This window comes from Schistocerca americana, chromosome 3 (genome assembly GCF_021461395.2).
Source record: "Schistocerca americana isolate TAMUIC-IGC-003095 chromosome 3, iqSchAmer2.1, whole genome shotgun sequence".
In the NCBI taxonomy this organism is placed as follows: domain Eukaryota; kingdom Metazoa; phylum Arthropoda; class Insecta; order Orthoptera; family Acrididae; genus Schistocerca; species Schistocerca americana.
This window is the reverse complement of record NC_060121.1, coordinates 321,394,210-321,411,048: the sequence shown is the minus strand read 5'-3', so window position 1 is coordinate 321,411,048 and position 16,839 is coordinate 321,394,210. Positions and strand designations below refer to the sequence as shown.

Here is a 16,839-nt window from a genome sequence, read left to right as displayed (position 1 = left end):
GGGGGCAGCTCTGCACATGCCAAGAATATTCTTAGCCCAAAAATGGATGGTCGTATCTTTCGGGTCAGTTTGTGAACATTGTGTAAGCCATTGCTCAGGGGGGCTTAGAACGCTAACTCTGCCTTCCCTTTTATATATTCCACCATAGAATTTGTTGTTAACAATCTTGACTCATTCAGTAGACATTACAACATTCATTCTGTGAACAACAGTTAGATAAACTATATACACTTGGATAACACGTGCTTAAGTGATGCGCGGAAAGATGTGCACTATTCAACAGGTTTCATTTTCTTGTGTTTGCCACTGGAACTGAAGAAATGGAATGACAAACCCCAAGTATTTAAATCCAAGTTGAAAGGTTTCTTTGTGGGACTTCATTATGATAGCTGAGAATTTTTTCTGTAATGGGTTATCTTCATAACATCATTCCTTTTCAGACAGTTTGTTGGGCACCATGACATTGATAGTTGGACAGAGATAACAAACAAACAAAGAAATGATAATGTTTTTCAAGTCTCAGGTGTAACTATGTTCATAGTAACAATTGATCATATATTGTCCACATCAGTCAGCAGAAGAGAGCTCATAGTTTGTTCACAATTTTGTTATGATGTGCTGTTTCTCCAGTCTATTTGTCAGTTACAACTAATAACATGATGATTCTAGGTTTGGACAGATAGAACAGGTTTTAAACTGACGTAAGGGAAGTTTGTTCGTAAATTGTAGGCATTGCTGTTTAATTTTTTACCTAATAATACTTCACAGAGTACAACCTCTGTCATGGAACTGACAGCTGCTTATAGGATATACATGTAGGTGAAACCACTGTTTTGAAATTTGATTAGATTTGTCAGCTTCATTTTTTGCTCTTAATCTTAGGTGGTCACTCCACCCAAATTATGCCACTCATGGATATCTGTTTGAGAACAAATACTCCAGTTCTACATAATCTTTATGTGGGTGAGGCTTGATAATTGATGCCAAGTTTATGGTACAGCTAGACCAACATATTTGAAAATTGCAGATACTGTTTATTATGAGCAATTAGTCACTGAAGCAAATTGCATCAACCCAAGACCCAGGCACTGGAGGCCAGTAAACTACCAGTTGCTGTAGAGTGGGCGGTACCCATTGTTTGAATTGTGCACAGCATATTCTCACTTTTGCAGTCACTGGCATTCTACATATCTATGCTTGCTCTACAGTGTAGTGAAACTCCATCAATTGACACTGAGAACTGGAAGTATTTGAGGTCCTGGTGCAGACACATTACACTCCTAGCTGAGGGTGAAATCCTTCCCCACCTTGTCCATAAGGAAACATAGAAAGAACTGCACTCCAGACTATGTCTTTAAGTCCATGTTGTAATATTTTAGCTTAGCATCGTAACTAAATTCACACCAGTCAGTATAAGCATTGTTGTACTGTGGTATTCTGTGAAGGTGCATCAAGATTTGCTCACTTGATGGTGTAGAATTTTGTGTGATTTTGAGGCACTGCAGTGGAAGAAGTGCTACTGTGCCTTAAAATTTCTCGTTTATACTTACTACCTGGATGCTGGAACTTGGGAACAATATTATGAAAAGAGATAGGGAAGCAGAAGAAGGTGAGAAGGGAGGTAAGTTACTTCGATAGGATTTGACAGAGCACTGAAAGACCTAAATCAAAGCAAGATTCCCTCTGAATTATTGAGATTCTTGGAAGAACATACCAAGACAAAGCTATTCTACCTCGTATGCATGATATAAGACAGGTGGAATACCATTAAAGAATGTTACAATACCAGTTTCAAAGAAGGCATGTTCTGACAAATGTGACAATATCAAACAGTCCCTTTAAAGAAGGGGAGACTCAGTCGCAGATAGGCACAACAAAAAGTCTCTCACAATTATAGCTTTTGGCCATTAAGGCCTGTAACCCCCCCCCCCCCCCCCCCCCACACACACACACAGGCAGTAATTGAGAAGGGTGTGAAGCAGTGTTGTAGCTTCTACCTGCTGCACGTGTGCAAACGCAACTCGCACACACTACTGCAGTCTCAGGCAACTGGAACCACACTGCGGGTTCATTTGTCTGAGATGGCAGTTGTGTGCGTGCACATGCATGTGTGTCTATTGTTGACAGAGGCCTTAATGGCTGAAAGCTATAATTGTGAAAGTCCTTTTGTTGTACCTATCTGCGACTCGGCGCCTCCGCAATATGGTGAGTAGCGACTTAACTTCTCAAAATATTGTTACATTCCATTCTGGATTTTCCATTGTTTGATTCATTTAAAAAAAAGCCATGATTGCATGACACTGACATGATTATTCACAGAAAAATAGAAAGATGTAGAAGCTGACCTCAGGAGAGGTCAGTTTGTGTTCTGGAGAAATGTAGGAACACATTGACCTATACTTTACCCTATAATGTACCTCAGAAAATAGACTGGATAAAGGTAAGCCAATATTTATAGCATTTTTAGATTTAGAGGAAGCGTTTGTCAGTGTTGGCTGGAATAAATTCTTTGAAATTCTGATGGAAATGAAGACAAGATACAGCAAGTGAAAGGTTACCTACAACTTGACTAGAAACCCAACTGAAGTTACAAGACTCTTAATACAGGGTGTTACAAAAAGGTACGGCCAAACTTTCAGGAAACATTCCTCACACACAAAGAAAGAAAATATGTTGTGTGGACATGTGTCCGGAAACGCTTACTTTCCATGTTAGAGCTCATTTTATTACTTCTCTTCAGATCACATTAATCATGGAATGGAAACACACAGCAACAGAATGTACCAGCGTGACTTCAAACAATTTGTTACAGGAAATGTTCGAAATGTCCTCCGTTAGCGAGGATACATGCACCCACCCTCCGTCGCATGTAATCCCTGATGCGCTGACGCAGCCCTGGAGAATGGCGTATTGTATCACAGCCGTCCACAATACGAGCACGAAGAGTCTCTACATTTGGTACCAGGGTTGCGTAGACAAGAGCTTTCAAATGCCCCCATAAATGAAAGTCAAGAGGGGTGAGGTCAGGAGAGCGTGGGGGCCATGGAATTGGTCCGCCTTTACCAATCCATCGGTCACCGAATCTGTTGGTGAGAAGCGTGCGAACGCTTTGACTGAAATGTGCAGGTGCTCCATCGTGCATGAACCACATGTTGTGTCGTACATGTAAAGGCACATGTTCTAGCAGCACAGGTAGAGTATCCCGTATGAAATCATGGCGGTGAATCGAGGAAGTACAGTACATACTGACGAAACTAAAATGAGCTCTAACATGGAAATTAGGCGTTTCCAGACACATGTCCACATAACATCTTTTCTTTATTTGTGTGTGAGGAATGTTTCCTGAAAGTTTGGCCGTACCTTTTTGTAACACCCTGTATATGAAAGGGAGGCAGTGTTGTAGCTTCTACCTGCTGTTTTTCAGTCTGTACCTTGAGCAAGTAGTAAATGAACCAAGAAGAAATCTGGAAAGGGAATTAAAGTTCAAGGAGCAGAAAATGAATTTTAGATTTGGGGATAACATTGTAGTTCCATCAGAGAGGACAGAGGACTTGGAAGATCATTTGAGAGAATGATAGTACATTTAAGCAATTGTAAGATGAATATCAAACAATGTAAAACAAGGTAATGGAATGTAATCAACTTCATAGGAAATTAATTACAAAATCAGGCACTAAAAGTAGTAAATGATTTTGTTGGTTTGTACCTGTAAAGAAGTTAAATATGGGTGATGAACATTCAGACTAGAAGAAAGTGGAAGTTTTTTGGATGTGGTTTTGCAGGAGAATACTGAAGATTAAACATGTAGATCAGATAGTGAATGACAAGGAGCTACAGGACTGAATTGGGAGAAAAGGAATTTAAGGTACAACCTGACTAAAAAGAAATTGATTGCTTGATCGTATACATCCTGAGGGATCAAGGAATAATCAACTTGGTAATTTAGGAGTATGTGCTGGGTTAAAATTGTAAAAGGAGACAAAGCCGTGATTATAGTTAGAGAATCAAATGGATATAAGTTGCAATAATTATACAAAAATGAAAAAAGTTTACAAAGGGCAGACTAGCCTGGAGATCTTCATCAAACCAGTCTTTGGACTAAAGCCCTCAACAACAACAAAACCACCACCAACACCCGTATGCACCAGGTAAACATATCTGGGCCACCTAAGATGACCTTATCCACTTACAAAGGAGGAGGGAAGGTGGTGTCATTCTGTTAGCTGCCAGGATATTTAAAGGGGAAATCCTGCAGAACTACATGTTGTCACATATCTATCATGTGCCAACAGGAGGAAGACTGACTGAAATTTAGGGAGAACAAGCTGCAGTTGATGAATCCAGCCACGGCAATCCTCCCTCCTGCACTAAGGCAGGAGGAAGTAATTTTAACCCTCTTCCAGATAGTGTACTGTCTTTTTGACACACATCAGGTCCTTCTTCTGTAAGAAAACCCACCATGTGCAGTGCTTATGCCATGCAGATTAATGGACATAATATTGTATTTTATATTTTGACAAAAGTTCCATAACTGGTTTACTTGCCCATTATCTTTTTTAACATAGCCGTGGAACATTAATACCATCAGAATATGTTTGTGTCAATTTCAGTTTATAAGCCAGTGTCCATAGTTTTAAACTGTCAATGTACATATTTTAATTTGTTTTAATCAAATTATTCCATGTTTGTTTTGGCTAAAGGTTAGATTAAATTCAGTTTTCGTTCCATAGGTCCAAAAACGTGACAGTTCTCATGTGTATGGAACAAGTCAGAAAATCTAAAATATAAAACATATGAATATAATACTCTCTACACTAATCATTTGGAATGAGATTGGCAAAATATGCAAATAGTGAATACATTACAGTGAAGTGGAACTGCTAGTATTTACAGAATTACTACCCTTTCGGAATAAAACATAGTTATGCACTTTTAATAATTTCATCATACACATCATCAACTTGCTGAGCACTCCAAATCCAGTTCTTCACCACTGCCTCCCATCCACTTCCTTACTATACTCAGATTAAAATTACTTTGCGATTACATTTTAGCTAGCTGTGTGATGGGGGGTAGTCACCATCCAATTGTAGTTCTTTCTCGAGCACCACACACTAGATGTGCTGCCTGCTTTGTTAAGTATATGCTGTGCCTTGTGAAGTGTGGCTTGCTGCACACTGGCAACATTGCTAACTGCCTCTGCATTCTATCAGTCACAAAGTAGTTTTAATCACAGTATGCCATGTGGAATCAGTATTTGGTGTTCTCATTAATTTTGCTGCACAACTTTCCAATACATTTCTCCTCTGAGTGGGCTTTGATGCACAGCCTTATAACACTATATAAGACTGAACAAATTGAGTTCTCCAAATAAAATGAATGGAATTAATGACATATTTGAAATCCATTTTGAAATTCTGAACATACGATGTAGAGAATGTTGTGTTGAAAATTAGATTTTGTGGCGAACTAGGCTTGAAACCCAGAACTCCAGCTTATTTCAAGCTGCTGGTATAAACGTCTAGGCTTTCCTTGAGACCTGAGGTAATTTTTATTGTCAGCTATATTTCTCATATTATTCATGAACATGACAATAAAAGTTCCCTCGAACAATCTAGACACCAAGTACGTGGTTGTCAAACAAATTATTTTATCTCTGAAGGTGTTACTAAGCTAGATTATGCAGTGGTTACCATACTGGACTCTTATTTGTAAGGATGAGGGTTAAAATTATGATCTAGATTTTCAGTGCTTTCTGCATAAGGCAAATATTAGAATGGTTTATTTTAAAGGACACAACTGATTTCCTTGCCTGTAGAACAGCTTGTGCATTTTTGTGTTCTTCCTTTGCTGCTGTTGACATAGGTGTTGCATATACCGATCTGCTACATTATTGAAACTCATTGTTATGAAAACTTAATTGTTGGAACTAAATTTTCTTTTATTTTGGAGTGATTCATGATATTGACAGGCAGTATGTAATTTTGATTTGTATTAGTGTATTGTGCTGTGGTTTCACATTCAGCTACTCAAACATAGATGTTTTATCTGCAGCTTTATTTCTTAGAAATTTCATTGGAGCTCATGATATGTGAGAAACATACTGAGGGAGACTAGCTGAAAGTACATTATTACAGTTGCACACAGAAGCTTGGTTTTACTAGAATATCAATTTCTAGTTGTGTGGGATTTCCTTGCAATAGCATCAAGTCATCCATACTGTAGTATTACAGTGCAAGCAAGAGCTAATATTCTGATATCCTTCTGTGATGGTATATCTTCTAAAGGACAACAGAAATCAACAAATGTAATCATATGCTAAAATCATTATACAAATGATGCATGCAGATTCAGTGTTTCCAGCGACTGGCGGTGTTACTTGTTTAAATTTTATTTCAGCACATTGTTTGGATTACAAACATTTTCTTGTACAGACTATTAGTGTATAGCTGTCTGATTCAGCATCCACTGAAAAACTGCTGAATGAATACATAAATTTGAGAAGTACAAGTTTCCATTTTATTTCAGGCATACAGCTATGGTGGAACTGTCAGTAAACATGATGATACAGGGAAAATTGAAAATATGGAGAAGAAGTCTGACAGAGTCGTTAAAGTGAAATTCAATGCAGACTTGGGAGCAAGCATGAGGTGGAACTTCAAACCACAACAGAATGAAATAAAGGTAATATATTGCTTGTGGATATGTCTTTAAATTTAGTTTGTGATTATGTATTCTGGTCAGTTACCATGTAAGATAATTTATTGCAATACATATTCACTCTCTCGCACATACACAAACTGTAGTAACACTGTTCACGTTTATGTCGCACTGCACTTAGCGTAGACCGGGACTGTGTCCTAGGCATGCCCGATGTTAACTGACTGGGCACGGCCTGTGCTGCCGGAGTTGTTGTTGTTGTTGTTGTTGTTGTCATGCCGGCAGAGGTCGCGTCCGAATTCTCGCGTGCCCTCTGGTGGACGGGACTCTACTTGCGGCAACTACCGTCCGTGACGCGCCGTGCCAATGTGCGCCTCCCGCGATCTTTCTGGTGGCTACTACACTCCTCCTCCTCCTTCGGGGGGTGAAGCCACTGTGATCCACTGCGTCGGAAGGTGGAGCGTCAGGCCGGAGCGATGACCTCCACATCCATTGGATGGCCGGAGTCGAGGGTATCTGCCAACCCTTGAGCTGGAACCTTCGAATACGGCTGGAAGTGACCCACACGAAGAGGCCCCCGTCGTCCCACAACCAGAGCCCGCGACAGAACGGGCGACAAGCTGGCGAACTCCGGATCCTGTTCCACCCCGGGAGGGGCAAGACCCAGTGGCGGGGACGAAGGGGAAGGGACGACCACAGGTGAACCAACCTCCTGAGAAACCGGGCCCTCGAGGGGGGCCGGCTCTCGCTGGGGCATCTCGAACGATGGCGATGCCGGTGCTGGAGCTACTGGAGGCTGCCAAGGCTGAGAACCATCGCAGTGCGGCAGAGGCACAGCGGGGAGAGGAGGCAACGTCCCCTGTGAAACCAACCCAGGTGCCGGCAATGGGGAAGCCGGTGTCCGAGAGGGCGGAGGGTGGGTGCCCGAACGTGGACGTAGCTGATTTTGGTGACGACGTACCACCTGGTCCCCCGCCTGCAAGGTATAGAGCCGGCGGCCATTTCGGCACAGGACCACCGCTGGTAGCCAACGTGGATTGCGACCAAACCCACGGGCCCAGACCGACATACCCAGTGGAAAGCCAGGTACTCCGTTTTGTGAAGACTGGCGAGGACCAGGCCGGAGGAGGTGCAGCAGAGTCCTAGGTTGACGCCCATGGAGGAGCTCTGCGGGGCTGCGGTCTCCCATTGGTGTGGTCCGGTATGCCGTCAAGAAAAACGTCAATGCTTCCTCCGCAGGAAATTCGTGCACATACTTTTTCATCTGCGTCTTAAATGTGCGCACCATGCGCTCGGCTTCCCCATTCGATTGTGGATGGAAGGGGGGAGACCAAATGTGCCGAATACCGAAGCGCCTACAAAAATCCTGGAAGGTCTGCGAAATAAACTGCGGTCCATTGTCCGAGACCAGGGTGATTGGCAGACCTTCCACAGAAAAGATTTTTGCTAGTGCCTGGATTGCAACTTCTGAAGTGGTTGAGGAGCAGCGAACCACATATGGGAATCGGGAATAAGCATCAATGACAATGAGTCAAAAACCGTTGAGAAACGGGCCCGCAAAATCGATGTGAACACGTTCCCATGCTTGGGTTGCCGGTGGCCATGAAGAGAATGCTGCCCTGGGAGATGCTTGTTGGCTCGCACACTGGGAACAGGCGGCCACCAAGTGCTCAATTTCTCTGTCAATACCGGGCCAGTACACATGTCTGCGAGCCAAGGTTTTAGTACGGGAAACACCCCAGTGCCCCGCATGTAATAACGTGAGGACCTCCCGTCATAAACTTGCAGGAACAACCACGCGAGGAGCTGTATCATCGGTAGCCAGAAGGAGAATGCCTTCCAAGACCGAGAGGCAGTCCCGTAGAAGAAAATAATTACGAAGAGGGTCCGAGGCCCAGCCCGGAGGGCGGGATGACCACCCCTGCTGAATGAGGCGAACTTCTTGCCGGAGAACTGGGTCAGCTGCCGTTTCCCTGGCGACTCGAGAACTAGTGATCGGGAAGCCATCAACTGCTTGGCGGGACGCCACATCCAAATGAAAACACATAATCTCCTCTCGATCGAACGTAGGATCCGGGCCCACCGGAAGACGGGAAAGAGTGTCGGCGTTGGCATGCTGTCCTGTAGGGCGAAAATGAATGTCATAATGGTACTTAGAGAGGAACAAGGCCCAGCGCTGTAGTCTGTGGGCCGCCCTATCCGGAATCTGAGAGGCGGGGCCAAATAACGATATTAACGGCTTACGGTCAGTGATTAACTGAAACTTTGTGCCATACAAGAAAGGGTGAAACTTGGTAACAGCGTAGACAATGGCCAAAGCCTCTTTTTCCACCTGGGAGTAATGGGCCTGTGCGGGACTAAGCGTTTTAGACGCAAACGCCAGTGGTTGCTCGGAACCATCTGCGTTGCGATGGGCCAGGACCGCCCCCACCCCATACTGCGAAGCATCTGTAGCCAGGACCAACGGCTTACGGGGATCAAAAGTAGCCAAACAAGGGGCTGACGTGAGGAGGCCCTTCAACGAGGTGAACGCTCGCTCGCATGCAGGCTACCAATCAAAAGGAACACCCTTGTGCAGAAGGCAGTACAGGGGGTGGGCTATAGTGGAAGCCCTGGGAATGAACGGGTGGTAATAGGCTATCTTGCCTAAAAAAGCTTGTAACTCTTTCAGCGAAGCGGGCCGAGGAAGGTTGACGATACCTTGGACCAAACTTCCTAGTGGCTGGATACCGTGCCGAGAGATGGTGTAGCCCACATACTCAATGGATGGTTGAAAGAAGGTTGACTTATGCAGGTTGCAACGCAAGCCCACAGACCTGAATTTGAGAAAGAGGGTGCGAAGGTTGTGCAAGTGTTCCTTCGTGCTGCGGCCTGTGACAATTATGTCATTCAGGTAATTAATACAATGAGGAATTGTCGACGTGACATGCTCAAGATAACGCTGCAATATCGCCGGGGCACTGGATATTCCAAAGGCCAACCACTGGTATTGGTAAAGGCCAAACGGAGTGTTGACGACCGCCAACCGTTTGGAGTCCTCATCAAGTGATATCTGATGATAAGCCTCCGACAGATCGATTTTCGAAAAATATTGGCCTCCCGCCACGGAGGAGAACAATTCATCAGCACGAGGCAAAGGATAGGTGTCCACCACCAATTGGGAATTAATGGTGGCCTTGAAATCGCCACAAAGACGTAATTTTCTCGAGGGCTTCCTTACAATAACGAGGGGCGAAGAAATGGGAAGAACGACCCCTAGGGCTGTCAGCCGGTCTAGCTCTTCCTTTACCTGAGGGCGGAGAGCCAAGGGGATCTGCCTCGCGCGTAGAAAACGCGGGCGAGCCGACGCCTTCAACGTTAAGTGAGCTTCAAAATCTGAAACACGCCCTAGGCCCTCCTCAAAAATATCTGGAAAGTCGATCAAAGATCCCAGTGATTGATAGGGAACGTCTTCGGAGACCAACTGTATGATGTCAGCGATAGAAAAACCGAAAGCTTGAAAGGCATCCAGGCCAAAAAGGTTAGCTGAGCTCGCATCACTGACAACAATAAAAGTAATAGGCCGAGTGACTGATTTGTAAGTCACGTCGGTAGTGAATTGACCCAGTAGGGGAATGAACTGTTTACCATAACCGCGTAGACGCCGGTAAACTCGCGCCAACGGGGGCGATCCAAGGTCGGAATAAGTTTGTGCATTCAACAACGAAACTGCCGCGCCCGTATCGACTTGCAGTTGTAACTGGCGCGACCGAACCGACACCTCGATAAAGAGTTTGCATGCCGATGCGTCGGGAGCCTGGCACGATGAAACTTCCTCAGTGTCAACGTCTATGTCCTCTGTACCTGCTTCCTTCGATTCTTTTGAGGCTGAGCGGCAAACTTTAGCAATGTGACCTTTTCTATTACATTTGCGACAAACGGCCCAACGCTGGGGGCACTCTGACCGATCATGATGCATATAGCACGACGCACAGGACGGCAACAGGGGCCGGCGGCCAGAATTCTGTGTACGCGCCGTGCGGGAGCGGCCGTAACGGCCGGATTGAACCGCTCGCACGTCGTCCACCCTCGACACAGTGGACGCGGCCGCGCCGCCCTGAACCGCCACGACGTCGCACCACGCTTCCAGCTGTTGACCTGCTGCGTGAGAGACTTCATACGATTGAGCAATGGACAGGACTTCCTCGAGGGAAGGGTTTTCTAACTGCAGGGCCCGTTGCCGGACCTCCCTATCAGGGGCCGAACGAACAATGACGTCGCGTACCATAACGTGGGCGTACGACTCTCGCGACTGCTCGGTGACAAAATGACACTTGCGACTAAGACCGTGCAGGGTAGCGGCCCACGCCCGGTAAGACTGATGGGGCTGTTTCTTGCATTGATAGAACTCGACCCTAGCCGCCACAACATGCATGCGGCGGCGATAATATGAAGACAGCAATGAACACAATGCGTCAAAAGACAAGGACGAGGGTTCCTGCAATGGCGCTAGCTGCCGCAAAACTTGATACAGCGAGGGAGATATCCAAGACAAGAAGAGAGCACGACATACCTCCGCATTGGAAACATGAAACGCCTGGAAATGCTGCCGAAGGCGATGTTCATACGCGTCCCAATCCTCCGCCGTCTCGTCATACGGGGAAAGGGAGGAGGGAACGGCACCGGAGCAGACGGCGTGGAGAGCAACGCCGGAAGCACTTGTTTCATGGTGGCCATGAGTTCCGTCTGCTGCGCAACCAAAACTCGCACCAAATCCTCCATGCCGTGGAGAAGCTGCGAAACCGGAACAACGACGCAACACGCGAAAGAACGACCCTACTCGTCACCAATTGTGTAGTAACACTGTTCACGTTTACGTCGCACTGCACTTAGCGTAGACCGGAACTGTGTCCTAGGCATGCCCGATAACTGACTGGGCACGGCCCGTGCTGCCGGAGTAGTTGTTGTTGTTGTTGTTGTTGTTTTCATGCTGGCAGAGGTCGCGTCCGAATTCTAGCGTGCCCTCTGGTGGACGGGACTCTACTTGCGGCAACTACCGTCCGTGACGCGCCGTGCCAATGTGCGCCTCCCGCGATCTTTCTGGTGGCTACTACACAAACACAGTGAAGAAGAGAATTATACAAATCACCAGCTGAATCAACAAATTTAATGATATAAAAGCACAAAACTAGACATTAAATAAACATGTTTATTTTGATAATTTCCTTTGAAAGATAATTGAACAAAATAGTGCAAAAAGTAATGGTTATAATGAACAACAACAGAAATTACACACAAAAGATGGCAGGAAAAAATCCAGGGCCCAAGCCAACTGCAAAATAATTTCTTGGAAAATAGAAGAAAATTTCAAAATATGCTGGGCTAATGCCAATGAACTTAAACATTGTAAAGTAAAATGAAAATAACATGGTTTAGTAGGTGAAACAAGACTTTTGTATTTGGATTTTTAGTTTTCAGATAGATTCTTTTTTTCATTTAGGCAATATTTTGACAGCTTCCGTAACTACTTGTTTTGCAAATCAAATTGCCTTTTCCTGCTGCTATTTAATTTATTTAATCCATACGCGTTTTGCCTTCTACTGTTTTAAGGCATCATCAGTGGGATCTATAATGATGCAGTTTTGTTAGTTATAGATTATCAAACAGTTCACTTCGTGATTTTTTTTGTAAAAATGTATTACTTACGATTTACTGATCTGCATTTCCTCACATCTGGTCTGGAGGTCGCACTACCACTGTTATCACTGTTCTATATTCACCTCTTTGTGTTTTCGCCCTCCACACACTGTTCACCATCGGCTCTATCCCCCCCCCCCCCCTCTCTCTCTCTCTCTCTCTCTCTCTCTCTCTCTCTCTCTCACACACACACACACACACACACACACACACACACACGCGGTATAAACAGCATAAACAGAAGTTAGTGATGAACATATACTTCGTTAGGTTGGCGACACATAGGTAAACATACCAAAGACGATAAAACACGTAATGGAGTCGCAATATTTACGCTGTGAAAAGAAGTGTACGATGAAATAGTTGTATCGAGTGACAGAAGAACGATAGTCCACCACAAGAAAGAGTGAGAAACATGGTGAACAGTGTGTGGAGGGCAAAAACACGAAGAGGTGAATATAGAACAGTGATAAAAAGTGGTAGTGCGACCTCGAGACCACATGTGAGGAAACACAGATCAGCAAATCGTAAGTAATTACATTTTTACAAAAAATCGCAAAGTGAACTCTTTGATAATCTATAACTAACAAAACCGTATCATTATAGATCCCAATGATGATGCCTTAAAACAGAAGAAGGCGAAATGCGTATGGATTAAATAAAATAATTAGCAGCAGGAAAAGGCAGTTTAGAAGTATTTATATGCTTGCTGCGGAGGATGGCCACACAAACAGGCTTCCTTAACTGTTTGTATATAATAGAAGACTCATGATTGCTGCACCAGAGTAAGAGATCAAGATCTGCAAGAGTGTGTAATATGCAGTATGGTGGATAGATGCTTGTAATAAATTCTGCCCAACTCTCTTGGCTGAGCATCATCGGGATTTCTCTAGAATATACAAAGTAGACATTTAGATGATGTATTCAACAAGATAATGCCAGATTAGTTTTTCTCATCCTAGTAAAGTGTGAGCACTTGTCCATTTATTGCACAGAAACTGTGTAGTGATTGGCATAAAACTAAAAATAATATAACAGGGTGTGTACACCCTAGGAAAAACCCGGGAATTTTTTAGAATCCTTGGAATTTTTCATAGTTTTAATTTTCAGCTAAGTTTTTGTAATTTTGACTGGTAAGAACCAATATGATAACAAAGTATTTTGCTTTAGCCCACTACTGCAGACTAATACTGTAGCAGTAAAATGTAAACAAGAGAATAACACTAAAATAAAACATCAGTTGCAAAGAAAATGCGCCATTACGTCAACAAAACACAGTTTTCACACAGGCATTGGTCAACTGCAAAATGTATCAAAGGTTTTAGGATGAAGACTATGTTACTTTCAAAAATGAATGTCTTAAAATGCGGAGTGTTTGACTCTAATTCAAAACTTAACACTGTGACGATCAGCCACTCAGAAAAATTTCAGACCCAGAACACTAGCGATTTATGCCACTATTTAAAATTTTACTAGCACTTTAGTGTTTAGTAGATCAAGCTTCAAGCTTAGTTTTTCATATTGGTTTTAGTTCTTTCATAGATTACAAATTATGTAAGAACGGTGGCAAAAAGTATAACTATCTTAAAGGAAATGTGAGGTGAGTTCTTGAGCAATTTCACACATAATTGGCATATCTATGGAAAAGTGGGAGTGCTCGGCAGAACCTGTGTTCAGCCAGGTAACCCACTAAATGATTGGCGCATAGCAGGACATTTATAATTGTGCTTGTCAGAAACGTTCAGCTGATGCAATTTTAGCTGTGCTTTTACGATCCTACCTAACCACACTCTTGGAAAAAAACAACAAAAAATTTTTGATGACCAATATTATATGTGAAAATTTAGCTTTTCTTATAGGTATTCTGTGTACTTATTAATTTAAACAATTAACTTTTCCTATTTGTGTTTTCATGCAACTTAACAATGATGTTGCTATTGGCTGGTTGCATCACATGTCCTATGTTCTGAATATCTGCTGTCATAGTCTGGCGAGATCATGTGACATGTGCTATAACTGGCTGACAAAAGCCTGTCTCAATCTCAATTTCAGTGCTGTGGAAGCTCCGTGCTGTATTTGGTGGGATTCATATTTGTACTTTCGTAATATGAAAATATACAGTGTACAGTTTTTGCTGCAAATAGAAGCTCTTTCCAAAATATAAGTGTACAATACACAATTACTGGTGTGGCTATCGCCGCCTTCAGATCTCTTACAAATAGAAAAGCGATTGGGTGACAAAATAAGCTGAAGCTAAATCTACAGAAGGTCTAGGAATATATAAGATATAACAAAAAATATAACATGTTTAACAGCCATGCATACCCCCTACATACCATAAAATTATTCTGATTTAAGTATCTATACACCTAGGCACGTTCTCGCAGGAGGCTCACCACTCTTTAGTGGGTTCATAGTTGGCTACCATGGAGCCCCAGCCTTTGCAGCATTTATTCGCTTTCATGCTGCATGTCTATCCTCTTGCTATTCTTTTTCCCCTCCCTTGGGGAACATGTCTGGGTTCTTGGGAATGTTCTGCATTCTGTCGGTGACGTGTGAACAGTCTCACCTTTGTTTCTCGCTCCCTTTTCCTTTCTTTCTTTCCCTTCTCCTCCCATTCCTCTGCTTCGACATTTGAGGATCCTCTTTTTTTTTTCTTCTTTCTTCCTGTGCACTCCTGACAGCCAGCCCACGCGTCTGACACACAACTGTTGACCGGGTAACGCGTAATTCCCTGCCCCAGTGTAGTGGTTAATAAAAAAAGAAAAGAGAGAAGAAAAGAAAAAGAAAAAAAGGTTGAAAATGAAGGAAGAAATCGTAAGTGAAAATGATTTTTTTTTTAAATCGTTAATGACCGTGAAAAAAGGGAAAGAAAGAAAGAAATGCAGATCGGACTTCGTATTACAGAAAAGCTATAGTTGGGGTGGTCCTTGTGGCATTTTTGAGCAAAAGTTAAACCAATTTACACTACAAAAATTATTGAAAAGAAACAGAGAATAAGAAAATGTAACTGACAGGGGAAGTGGCGTAGATAAGAGTTCATCCTTTACCAGGCTAACTTGTCTTCTTTCGTGCGGCGTCCAGGTCTTCAAAAATCTCCTTCATTTCGGCGTGAAAAGTCTGCTCCGAAATCTTGCAATCGTCCAGGAATCACTAATTTATACCAATTATCTTGATACTGTATGCAATTTAATTTACTTTGCTATTTCCATCCTCCGAATTTCTTAACAACTTCCACAATATGTCTACACATTAAAATCAGATCAAGACTAGCTAATAAGTTTTTTTAACGTCTTCATCAGATCACGTCTGCCTTAAGCTTCGGCTATCAAGAGACAATCAAGAAACAGATAGAAAAACAAAAAAGAGTTACAATTTTAGTATTTTCTCTGCCGTCGAGCGCTCATACCGCTGCGACGGCACAATTCATGTCTGAGGGAACGAGTGCAGCGCGGCGAAATTCAAAGTCCCGCTACACCAGGTTGACAGGTAGGGTTCGCGGGTACCCCTTGGTACAGGCCAGGCCCAGGGAGGGGTGATTGCCTGAGCTGTAACCTTCCCAGACGGCCGATTGGTCCCTCCATCAGGTGTTTGGGAGGTGTGACCCAAGGTGTGAACAATCACCGAAGGCGGGTGCACCCCCTTTGAAGGAGGCCCCCCAGTTGGAAGGAGCGCACCATCGGAGACGATGGGGGATCTGCTCGCGATGAGTCGATCATCTTCCAATTCAACTTCTACAAAACGTAAATGCAACGAGGCTAATGATTCAAAGACCCTTCCTGCTGCACCACGGTTCCTCGTGGTCTCACATGGTGAAGATGGTCACTCCTTCGCCACGGTAAAGCCGTTTATTATTCAGAAAGGTGTAGATGCAATTGCTGGCCCTGTGAAATCCTATTCTTGTTTATGGAATGACACTTTGCGTTTGGAGACCACTTCTGATTCTCAAGCACAACTACCGCTTGCTTGCCTCACTTCACCATGGTTACCCTGTTTGTGTCGAGGCCCACAGAACTTTTAATTCTTCCTGTGGTATAATTTCCACCAGGCTGCTCGATGATCTAACGAAGGCCGAAATGCAGTCTGACCTCTCCAATCAGGGTGTCATTGCCATTCATCATGTAATGAAAAAGGTACATTTCTCCTTAGTGCCTACCCTCACTCTCATTCTCACCTTCGATTGAGTGGTGCTTCCATTCGAGCTCAAAGCAGGCCATGAAATTATCAGCATCTGGCCATACATTCTGAACCCGATGTGTTACTACCAGTGTCATCATTTTGATCACACTAGAACATCTTGTCGACACCCAGCCAAGTGTGTCACCTGTGGTAGGGTTGCACACAGGAGTGATAGTCCACCTCCTTCTTCATGCTGTATGAACTAAACTGGCGGCCATGCCGCCTCCTTTCGAGAGTGTCCCGTGTATCTTGATGGGCGAGCTGTCCAAGAGATCCAGGTAAAGAAACAGAAAGGTGCCTTATCCAGTTGCTCGCAAGTTACTG

General features: G+C 43.7%; 1 protein-coding gene across 1 annotated transcript in view; it reads left to right on the top strand.

Moving 5' to 3' along the window:
• LOC124605553 (cytochrome c oxidase assembly protein COX11, mitochondrial) overlaps positions 1-16,839 on the top strand; it is a 36,178-nt gene that overhangs the window by 1,505 nt on the left and 17,834 nt on the right. The window contains exon 3 of the mRNA XM_047137311.1: positions 6,529-6,684. Coding sequence (XP_046993267.1) covers positions 6,529-6,684 — 156 coding nt within the window. The remainder of the gene's footprint in view (positions 1-6,528; positions 6,685-16,839) is intronic.